This window comes from Phycodurus eques, chromosome 20 (assembly GCF_024500275.1).
Source record: "Phycodurus eques isolate BA_2022a chromosome 20, UOR_Pequ_1.1, whole genome shotgun sequence".
NCBI classification, from domain to species: Eukaryota; Metazoa; Chordata; class Actinopteri; order Syngnathiformes; family Syngnathidae; genus Phycodurus; species Phycodurus eques.
Window position 1 is genome coordinate 365,543 of NC_084544.1, and position 11,958 is coordinate 377,500.

An 11,958-nucleotide genomic window follows, 5' to 3' on the forward strand; every position below is an offset into this window, starting at 1 on the left:
GAGAGAGAGAAAGAAAGAGAGAGAGAGAGAGAGAGAGAGAGAGAGAGAAAGAAAGAGAGAGAGGGAGAGAGAGAGAGAGAGAGAGTTTAAAGGTACAAACTAGTTTGTGTTTCCAAGTGTGAGACTTCTGGCTTGATTTCACTTCATAAAAGCAGTTAAGTCTTTCTATTCTCTTCTATGATGTTTCTATGGCTGCATTTTACAATATACTGCCACTTGTCATTTAAAAAAACAACGGTGGCGTCTTTTGGGGGACTGGAACGAATTAATTACATTTCCATTCATTTTAATGGGAATTATGTTTTGAGATACATGCTTTTTGAGATAAGAGCATGGTCACAGAACAAATTTGTGATATCTCAAGGTACCACTGGATATTACTATCACGCTTATTATATTCTTTTGAGATTTCACTGGATATGTTTATGTGCCTTTTCATTTATTTTGTATTGTTTGTTTGTTGTTTGTGTTCCGTGATGACCAGGACACTCTTGGAAAGATTTTAAATTTCAGGCTTTCCTGGTTAAACAATTACAACAAACAAACAAACAAACAAAATTACGTGTTTTTATTGTTTTGATAGTGTGTTTAAAGGCCTTAAAAACATTTTAAGTGCTGTAACTGCTATGGGGAAAAAAAAAAAAAAAAACATACAGCACCCAGAGTGTATTTAAATAGGAATTTCTAAATCACGGATTTCACTTCTCATGGGGGTCTGGAAGATAGAGGGGCGATCACTGTATTAAAAGAATTATTTGCAGCCCTACAGTACACGTTCATCCTGAAATTGTACCCCGAAGCACAACACGCCCGCGTCGAGCAGGGGAAGTAGCAAAGGCCACCGAGCGGGCCGGCTCACGAGATCATGGCGCCGGGCACCAACAGCTCGTCCACCAGCTGGCCGAGGCGGCCGCGCACCGCCTGCCGGTTCTTCAGGCGGACGTTCATGCCGAGCGACTGGCGCTGCAGCGTGTGGATCTCGCTGCTGATGGACGACAGGTCGCTCTGGAAGCCGCTCAGCATCTCCTCCATCCGCTGGAAGGATCAGACGTGAGGCCGAACTCGACGACGCCCGCGCAACACTGCTCAAATGGCGCCTACCTCCAAAATGGCGTCGCAGGCGCTGATCTGCTGGTGCAGCAGAGCGATGTTCTGGCTCTCTTTGATGTCTGACCACACGCGCGCACTCAGGAAAAATTCTAACTTCCCAGTGACTGTGAGGAGCCCAGAAAGCAGGGGGGGGGAGAAAAAAAAAGGCCAACCCAAAGACAGATTTCGGGCCAACCCAAGCTTATTGGAGGATCTTTTTACCTGAAACTTGTCAGCCAATCGAAGAAGGGCTTCCCCTCTAGTAGAAGCACACAAATTCCTTGTGTGTTTTGGACATACTTGGCAAATAAAGATGATTCTGATTCTGATGTTTGCATCATTGACTTTGAATGAATATTGTGCACATTTCAGCAGCATTCAACTGGAGGCAGTTCGACTGATTCAACCCCCCCCCCCCCCCCCCAAAGTGGCTACAAAACATTGAACAGGACTTAATTTTTTTTTTATTGCTTAATACACCATTTTAGTCATATTTGTATTCATTTGAAGAATTATCCATCCATCCATCCATTTTCTGAGCCGCTTCTCCTCACTGGGGTCGCGGGCGTGCTGGAGCCTATCCCAGCTATCATCGGTTAGGAGGCGGGGTACACCCTGAACTGGTTGCCAGCCAATTGCAGGGCACATACCATTGGCACTCACATTCACACCTACGGGCAATTTAGAGTTGTCAATTAACCTAGCACGCATGTTTTTGGGATGTGGGAGGAAACCGGAGTGCCCGGAGAAAAGCCACGCAGGCACGGGGAAAACATGCAAACTCCACACAGGCGGGGCCGGGGATTGAACCCCGGCCCTCAGAACTGTGAGGCAGACGCTCTAACCAGTCGCCCATCGTGCCGCCCATTTGAAGAATGAATTTTGGCTAATTGCAAGTTCTTAATATGTATAGCTGTATTGCTCTGCTTTTGCCAACACCCTATTCTTCAGGTTTACTCAACTTAAAAGAAAAATGAATGTACATAATGTATATAATGTACATACCTTTTAGTTCAATATTTGAATTTTGTTGTTCTTATATGTGTTACAATGCTGATTTGATGTTGCACTTCCGTCTTTGTTTTATGTTGTTTTTAGGACCACATTTGAAAGAAGCCTCCTCGTGATAAAAAATTTATGTTGGCACTGGCAAGATTTCCCAACATTTGGGCGTGTTTTAGTGTTGCTTTGACTGCTGCCGACTGTACCGATATCGGCCGTCCGCCGCAGCTTCCAGAAATGTCACACACAGCTGAGCGACACACCTGCTGACAGTGGCACTATAATTATGTCTGCACACTATTGTTTGTTACCAACACCCTGATAAAGGCCACTACTGGTTTTTTTTTTTTTTTTTTTTTTTTTTTTTTTTAAAAAGGGCTTTTTAGTACATTTATTTTATCCTAACTAAGCGCATGAGTCTGGAATTCTTTCCAACGTCTTTTTTGGTCAAGGGGATATGCTGAGAAATTCATTCATTTTTCCGAGGTCAGGTCGCGGGGGCAGCAGCTTCAGCAGAGAAGCCTAGACTTCCCCCTCCCCAGCCACTTCATCCAGCTCTTTCGGGGGGATCCTGAGGCCTTCCCAGGCCAGCCGGGAGACGTAGTCTCTCCAGCGTGTCCTGGGTGGTCCCCTGGGCCTCCTCCCAGTGGGACGTGCCCGGAACACCTCACCAGGGAGGCGTCCGAACCAGACTCTGAGCCCCTCCCGGATGACCAAACTTTTCACCTGATCTCTAAGGTAGAGCCCAGACACCCTGCAGAGGAAACTCATTTCAGCCTCTCACGATACACAGCTCGTGACCATAGTAGGTGAGGGTAGGAACATAGATCGACCGGTAAATAGGGAGCTTCGTCTTTCGGCTCCGCTCCTTGTTCACCACGACAGACCGATGATACAGAGTCCGCATCACTGCAGACGCTGCACCGATCCGCCTGTCGATCTCCCGCTCCATTCTTCCCTCACTCGTGAACAAGACCACAAAAGACTTGAACTCCTCCACTTGGGGCAGGAGCTCATTCCTAACCACTCTTTCCTGACAGAGTACCCTGGTCTCAGATTTGGAGGTGCTGATTCTCAACCCAACCGCTTCACACTCGGCTGTGAATCGCTGCAGCGAGAGTTGGAGGTTGTAGTTTGATGAAGTTATCAGAACCACATCATCTGCAAAAAGCAGATATGTAATACTGAAGTCACCAAACCGGACTTGCTCTGCGCCTTGGCTGCGCCTAGAAATTTTGTCCATGAGTGTAATGAACAGAATTGGTGACAAAGAGCAGCCTTGGCGGAGTCCAATCCTCACTGGAAACAAATCAGACTTATTGCAGACAATGCGGACCAAACTCTGAGACCGGTTGTACAGTGACTGAACAAATTAGGGGGTCCGGTATCCCATAATCCCAGAGCTCCTTCCACAGGACTCTCCGAGTCCACAAAACACATGTAGACTGGTTGGGCGAAACTCCCAAGGATCCTGCTGAGGGTGTAGAGCTGATCCACTGTTCCACAGCCAGGATGAAAACCACATTGCTCATCCTGAATCTGAGACGAAACTTCCAGATGAACCCTCCTCTCGAGCACTCCGAATATACCTTACCATGGAGGCTGAGGAGTGTGATTCCCCCTGTTGTTGGAACAGTCCGGTCTGCCAATCCAGAGGTACTGTCCCAAATGTCCACGTGATGTTGCAGAGGCGTGGCAACCAGGACAACCCCACAACATTCCGAGGCTTTAGGAACTCCGGGCAGATCTCAATCACCTCCGGGGCCTTGCTACCGAGTAGCTTTTCAACCACCTCGGTGACTTCAACCCCAGAGATAGGGGAGCCCACCTCAGTCCCCAGACTCTGCTTCCTCATAGGAAGGAATTGCAAAAGAGAAGGTCTTCGAAGTATTCAGCCCACCGACTCACAAGATCCCAAGTTGAGGTCAGCAGCTCCCCATCCCCACTATACAGTGTTCCCCCTCCTGAGACACCGGATGGTGGACCAGAATTTCCTTGAAGCCCTCCAGAAGTCATTCTCCATGACCTCACCAAACTCCTCTTCCACCCGAGTTTTAAACTCAGCGACCACCAAAGCCGTATTCCACTTGGCCAGCCGGTACCCATCAGCTGCCTCCAGAGTCCCACAGCCTAAAAAGGTCTGATAGGACTCTTTCTTCAGCTTGACGGCATCCCTCACCGCTGGTGTCCGCAAACGAGTTTGGGGGTTTCCGCCAACACAGGGATCGACCACATTACGGCCACAGCTCCTGTAGTTCGCTTCAACAACGGATGCGCGGAACATGGTCCACTCTGACTCAATGTCCCCCGGCTCCCCCGAAACGTCGGTGAAGTTCTGCCGGAGGTGGGAGTTGAAACTCCTTCTGACAGGGGACTCTGCCAGATGTTCCCAGCAAATCCTCACGTCTGAACATGGTGTTTGTTATGGACAATTCGTGACGAGCACAGAAGTCCAGTAACAGAACACCGCTCGGGTACTGATGAGGGGGGGGGGGGGCTGTTCTTCCCCATCAAGCCCTTCCAGGTCTCACTGTCATAGCTCACATGAGAATTTAAGTCCCCCAGAAGAAAGGAGTCCCCAGCGGGAGTGCTCTCCAGCACCCACTCCAAGGACTCCAAGAAGGGTGGGTACTCTGAGCTGCTGTTTGGAGCATTGGCACAAACAACAGTCAGGACCCATCCCCCCACCCTAAGGCGGAGGGAGGCTACCCTGTCGTCCACTGGGGTAAACCCCAACGTACAAGCACCGAGCTGTGGGACAATAGGTATGACAGCACCTTCTTGGCGACTCTCACCGTGGGCAACTCCAGAGTGAAATAAGAGTCCAACCCTTTTCAAGAGGACTGGTACCGGAGCCCAAGCTATGTGTCGAGGTGAGGCCGACTATATCTAGTCGCAATACAAGTTACACTATTTTCCGGTAATTTAAATGTTTTTATTTGATTTTCAATAGGTGGTATCACACAAAAACATTCCTCAAAAAGGCTATTTTCCGGAACCCATCATCCAATCTTCCCAAATCTTGCTGTGTCCCATTCCAACCACACTCAGCATTACGACTGACTGCCGTTTTAGGGATATTTTGTCACGTTGCAAATTCTAGTGACGGGAATGTCGGGAAAGATGATTGATTGCGAATCATTCGCGTTTGAAGGGCTCATTCCACGTTTTTAGAAAACTCCACAATGATGGCAGGCACTTGTCACATTGCTACTTCAAGTTAAACATACGGAAGGAAGTATTTTGTCAGTGACAGGGTCGTGCCATTTTGGAAGACCCTTAGCAGTGTTGTTGTTAACTCTCCCTCATTGGAAATTTTTGGAAGCCACATAGCGCAATAGTCCTTTGATCAAATGCACGGGGTGTCGGGGGGGCGGGGTAAAACCGGACGAGGACCCGCCTCAATCCCCGCTGCTCAGTCCACATCAATAACAACGTGTGTGTGTTTGTTTAAATGTACTTTGTTGAAATGTCTGCAGTGCTTGTTGCCTGGCTAAACAAACAAAAACAAACACAGGATACAGTCCTTGATGGACGCATGCTCGATCCGCTCAAGCTCCGCCTCCACCTGTTTGGAGTACTGGCGAAGGTCCACACCCTGCGAAAAACCAGGTCACCGCCACGGACATACGAGGGACATGTTCCCGTCGTGAAGAAGGAGCAAATGAAAAAGCTCACCGTCTGTAGCGCCTCCTTGACGAGCTCGTCCTCCAAGTTGGCCTGGATGTGAACTGCGGGAGAAGACGCAAAGTCAACAAGTCGGCTTTACGCATGCAAGCACACACGGCCGTTAATCCGCAAGTCTTAAGCCCGCAGGGGCCGGTTACGGTTTCAAGGCACTTTTAAACGATGTTAGTAGCACTATTATATTAACATCATAATATTATTCAAGCAACTTCCTCCACGTCGGTGCATGAGTTCATTGTGGACCGATCGCCTCGTAGCTTAGCTAAATTTAATTCGTGCTCAATATTTGGTCAAAACTACAAGACTACACAATGGTTGACATTTTACCAACAACCACGAGCAAAGCAAACTACATCAGCACAACATTCTCTTTCTTTTCTTCTTTCGTGGCGACTTCAAGTCAAGAGCCGTTTGGGGTTGGCCACTTCATTAGGGACAGTGAGGAGGAGGTGGGCGTGACTGCGCGTGTTATTTTCCATATTTAAAAGAGGGTTTTGTGCTTTGTCAGTGGAAGAGGCAAGCAAACGTACTACTGAGTCAATGATTCATGACTTTTTGGGATAGCAACAGCCTCTAAGGAATACACTAAACTGCGGTGGAATGTCAGTACACAGCCAGAAAAGCCGCATTTTTCAACATCTCCTCGCAGAGATGTCCACAGCTACAAATAACAATTGATACCTTCTGTTCTTCTTCTAGTCGGTGAACCCCTTCCCCGATTAGCTGACAAGTTTCAGTTAAAAATAACCACCATTACGCTAGTGAGAGCTGAAATTCCAGTGTTCTCTCTGGCCCCTGAAAATTTAAAAACCTTAAAAAAACTGGACTGAAATGGCACAAAGGTGACACTATTTGTGAGAAGAGTAGCATGGGCAGTATAGGTCATGTACTTTAAATGAGTCATCAATTCTTTTATTCATGATTTTTTTTGTTATGGAGGATTTTAGAGGCCTTTGAAGTGCTCATTCCATGTTTTTTTAAAAAGAAAAATGGCGACCACTTGTCACGTCGCTATTTAAAAAAATATATATATGTATAAAAAAATATATATATATTTTTTTTTTTAAATCACCAGTTTATTTTCTTTTTGCATTTACTGATGTACCTACGGAGCACGTTCAAAGGGGAAAAGTCCATCCATCCATCCATTTTCTACCGCTTATCCGAGGTCGGGTCGCGGGGCCAGTAGCTTTAGCAGGGACGCCCAGACGTTCCTCTCCCCAGCCACTTCATCCAGCTCTTCCGGGGGGATCCCGAGGCGTTCCCGGGCCAACCGAAAGACGTAGTCTCTCCAGCGTGTCCTGGGTCGTCTCCGGGGTCTCCTCCCGTTGGGACGTGCCCGGAACACCTCACCGGGGAGGCGTCCGGGAGGCATCCGAATCAGAGGCCCCAGGCACCTCATCTGGCTCCTCTCGATGTGGAGGACCCACAGCTCGTGACCATAGGTAAGGGTAGGAACGTAGATCGACCGGTAAATCGAAAGCTTCGCCGTCCGGCTTAGCTCCTTCTTTACCACAACGGATCGATACAAAGTCTGCATCACTGCAGACGCCGCACCGATCCGCCTGTCGACAAGGAATTCTGTCCATAAAAGTTATGAACAGAATCGGTGACAAAGGGCAGCCTTGGCAGAGTCCAACCCTCACCGGAAACGAGTCCGACTTACTGCCGGATATGCGCACCAAAATCTGACTCCGGTCGTACAGGGACCGAACAGCCCGTATCAGGGGGTTCGGTACCCCATACTCCCGAAGCACCCCCCACAGGACACTCCGAGGCACCCGGTCGAACGCCTTCTTCAAGTCCACAAAACACATGTAGACTGGTTGGGCGAACTCCCATGCACCCTCGAGGACCCTGCCAAGGGTGTAGAGCTGGTCCACTGTTCCACGGCCAGGACGAAAACCACACTGCTCCTCCTGAATCTGAGATTTGACTTCCCGACGGACCCTCCTTTCCAGCACCCCTGAATAGACCTTACCAGGGAGGCTGATGAGTGTGATCCCCCTGTAGTTCGAACACACCCTCCGGTCCCCCTTCTTAAAAAGGGGGACCACCACCCCAGTCTGCCCATCCAGAGGCACTGTCCCCGATGTCCACGCGATGTTGCAGAGGCGTGTCAACCAGGACAGCCCTACAAGATCCAGAGCCTTGAGGAACTCCGGGCGAAGCCTTGCCACCGAGAAGCTTTTTAACCACCTCGTTGACCTCAACCCCAGAGATAGGAGAGCCCGCCTCAGAGAACCCAGACTCTGCTCCCTCATGGGAAGGTGTGTCGGTGGCATTGAGGAGGTCTTCGAAGTATTCTCCCCAGCGACTCACAACGTCCCGAGTCGAGGTCAGCAGCACCCCATCCCGACTATACACAGTGTTGATGGTGCACTGCTTCCCCCTCCTGAGACGCCGGATGGTGGACCAGAATTTCCTCGAAGCCGTCCGGAAGTCTTTCTCCATGGCCTCACCGAACTCCTCCCATGCCCGAGTTTTTGCTTCAGTGACCACCAAAGCTGCATTCCGCTTGGCCAGCCGGTACCCATCAGCTGCCTCAGGAGTCCCACAGGCCAAAAAGGCCCGATAGGACTCCTTCTTCAGCTTGACGGCATCACTCACCGTTGGTGTCCACCAACGGGTTCGGGGATTGCCGCCACACACCTTACGGCCACAGCTCCGGTCGGCCGCCTCAGCAATGGAGGCGCGGAACATGGTCCACTCGGACTCAATGTCCCCCGCCTCCTCGGGAACATGAGCAATGTTCTGTCGGAGGTGGGAGTTGAAACTCCTTCTGACAGGGGATTCTGCCAGACGTTCCCAGCAGACCCTCACTATACGTTTGGGACCTGCCACATCGGACCGGCATTTTCCCCCACCATCGGAGCCAACTCACCACCAGGTGGTGATCAGTTGACAGCTCCGCCCCTCTCGTCACCCGAGTGTCCAAGACATTCGGCCGCAAGTCCGATGACACGACCACAAAGTTCGAACTTTGTGGTCGTGATCATGATCATCGAACTGCGCCCTAGTGTGTCCTGGTGCCAAGTGCACGTGTGGACACCCTTATGCTTGAACATGGTGTTCGCTATGGACAAGCCGTGATGAGCACAGAAGTCCAATAACAGAACACCGCTCGGGTTCCGATCGGGGGGGGGGGGGCCGTTCCTCCCAATCACGCCCTTCCAGGTCTCACTGTCATTGGCCACGTGAGCATTAAAGTCCCCCAGCAGAACGATGGAGTCCCCAGCGGGAGCGCTCTCCAGCACCCCCTCCGAGGACTCCAAAAAGGGTACTCTGAACTGCTGTTTGATGCATAGGCACAAACAACAGTCAGGACCCGTCCCCCCAACGTACAGTCAGGACCCGTGAACCCCAACGTACAGGTGCCGAGCCGGGGAGCAATAAGTATACCCACACCAGCTCGGCGCCTCTCACCATGGGCAACTCCAGGGAAAAAGTTATTTAGCAAAACATTTCCAAATAATACATTGTAGAGCTATAATTGTAATGCTATGCTACCGTGGAGGGCGGCCATACCGTCAGAATCTGGTACCGGCCCACGCCAACCCACTTCTTTTATTTCTAGCTCATTTCTGTCTTCCTTGACACCGCACCATGTTGCTTGTGGTTCAATACAAAAACAATCCAGTACAGGGCACGTGTTGTTATTATTATGATTATTTTTTTTTTTAAATAAAATTATCTCAGACTTTTTCCCGCTCAATGTTGAGATTGAGGTTGTTAATGGTTGTTTTTGTCATGTTATTTTGCTTTACTAATTGTATTGTATTTTATTTTCTGTTTAGTGCGGTATTTTGGATTGCCCTATCTGTATCGTCTGTGCGGACCCCCTCGCATATGAGATATTTCAAGGGGTTTATCCAACGTAAATAAAGAATTCTCAACACGTGGCGCATCAAATCATTGTTTCCTGATAAAAACACCAGGGGTCGCATTTAGTCCGTTGCGGCGACATGGTGTAACGCTCGAGCCCATTTGCCTATTGTGTGTTGCCGACTATTTCTTTTTTGCGATTGTCCAGTTCAGTCGCATCGCTCGGTGTGCGGTGGCGGGCCTTACGGTCCACTTCATCCAAGATCAACTCATCGGTGGTCAGGTCCAGTTCTCCCAAGTGCAGTTGGGCCATTTCCCCATCACTCATCTGGGGAAAAACAAGCAACATGATTGCAATCATTCACACATACCCTACTCACTTTATTTAGCTACGTGCACGTCCGCTCAGCGAGTCACCCACATTATTGCGCATTTTGAGTGGCAGTACAACCGCTGTTTTCCGTGTTTCATTGCATTCGCTTTTTTTTACCTTACCACTATACAATGAATGATGACATAGAACAGGTGTCCTCGTAGTTTTATTTGACTTTGAAATTTCTCGATAGAGCAATTTGATGCGTTATAAGACTTAAACAACATTTCACGAAGTTGAATCAACAAACCCCTCACCGTCAAAAACCTTTATGTGAGCAACCTGGATTTTCAAATACATATCACAGAATTTATTGGACACTTTTCTATGTTTCTGCCAAATTTTAAGTAAATTGGCTAACTTACAGACACTTTTTGGACGTACAGTTGGCCAGGTCCGTTGGGACGTTACTGTGACCCGCCATGACGCCTCATATTTTCTGTCACTTCCGACGCTAATTTTGTTAATTTTATCAACTACTGTACACAGTACGTACACAGGCAGGCACGCACACACACAATCTTTCCATTGATATCAGTCTTTTGATATGTCGTAATGCTAAACCGGTCCAAGCAGGTTGGAACGGGTGAAGGAAGGTGTCAGGTGTGTTATGTGACAGAAGAGTCTGCTAGGATGAAGGGGAAAGAGACAGTGGCACTGAAGAGACAACAGGAAGCAGAGCTCGAGGTGACGGAAATGAAGATGTTGAGGTTCGCTCTCGGAGTGAGCAGGTTGGATAAAATTAGAAATGAGCTCATCAGAGGGACGGCCGAGGGTTAGGTTTTGGAGACAAAGTTAGAGAGAGCAGACTTGGATGGTTTGGACACGTCCAGAGGACAAATAGTGAGTATATTGGTAGAAGGAGGATGAGGATGGAGCTGCCAGGCAAGAGGAAGACCAAAGGGAAGGTTGATGCACGTCGTGAGGACAGTTGGTGTTCGAGAGGAGGATGCAGGAGATAGGCTTACATGGAAAAGGATGACGGGCTGTGGTGACCCCTAAAGGGACAAGCCCTAAGGAAAAGAGGAAGGACCTAGATAGTTCCTAGATAGTTGCCTATCCCTAGTATTGGGGATAACCTCTACTCACTCCACATTGCAACAACACTACAAAATGGTAAACTGATCCTATGGGAGCATTCGGAAAAGATAATCTTGACATAATGCGGGCGCAAACGCATGAACGCAGAGTGTTCTCCGTCAATTGACTGTCTGTTGTCGTACTAGAGCGGCGCCAACTACCGGAGACAAATTCCTCGTGTTTTTTTGGACATACTTGGCAAATAAAGATGATTCTGATGAACATTGGTTGGTAGAAGTCCCATTCATATAGTTTTGAAACCTTGTTTTTGTGGCAGTATGCAAGTTTGGGCCGGCTAATGCCAAGCAAAGCTATGCAGCAAAGCTTCTGTACAACAGCGGCAACCAGAATTCGCCTTCAATACGAGGTTACGCACAAATGTGTCCCAAATCCGTCCACCTTTCCTGACTGAGAGGATCTATTTGATGGACAACTTTTAATTTCAGCCTTCACATGTACTAATTAACGAAAATAAGCGTGAATAACCCAACTCGTGGTCGGCTATTGACTTTCATAGGCTTTCTGCCAACCGGGACACCAAGGTGACCATTTGGTGACGACACAGCCAACGCTCCCATTGGGCACTCGCAATATGGCGGAATGGCAGTCATCGTTAAGCAAACAATGACAACGTGATGTGATGTTTTTTTTTTTTCCCGCTAATGCTAAAGAATGGAGGTAAAGAGTTCAGGGGGGAGAAAGAAGGGAAAGCTTGGCCAACAAACTCCAATGAACAACAACGACGACGCCGCCGCCGCCTTTAAACGCATTCAAACAAATAGTGACAGCATTAAAAGTCACCTCGTCGTGAAGGTAGGCCATGGCCGCTTGGGTCGTCCTCTCCGCGGCGGTGTTGACATCCACGACGGCAGTCTCCGCCATTGTTGCTGTGACGTCAGCGT

General features: G+C 48.8%; 1 protein-coding gene across 2 annotated transcripts in view; it reads right to left on the reverse strand.

Annotated features, from left to right (window-relative positions):
• The window catches only part of vps52 (VPS52 subunit of GARP complex), a 41,160-nt gene that overhangs the window by 29,194 nt on the left and 8 nt on the right, over positions 1-11,958 (reverse strand). For both annotated transcript variants that reach the window (XR_009767241.1, XM_061664384.1), the window contains exons 1-6: positions 11,858-11,958; positions 9,850-9,931; positions 5,770-5,822; positions 5,614-5,689; positions 1,102-1,169; positions 860-1,035 (exon numbers count right to left, since the gene is read on the reverse strand). The exon at positions 11,858-11,958 is cut by the window's right edge and continues 8 nt beyond it. Coding sequence is in view for 1 of the 2 variants with exons in the window: in XM_061664384.1 (XP_061520368.1) it covers positions 860-1,035; positions 1,102-1,169; positions 5,614-5,689; positions 5,770-5,822; positions 9,850-9,931; positions 11,858-11,938 (536 nt within the window). In the remaining variant the exon portion in view is untranslated. The remainder of the gene's footprint in view (positions 1-859; positions 1,036-1,101; positions 1,170-5,613; positions 5,690-5,769; positions 5,823-9,849; positions 9,932-11,857) is intronic.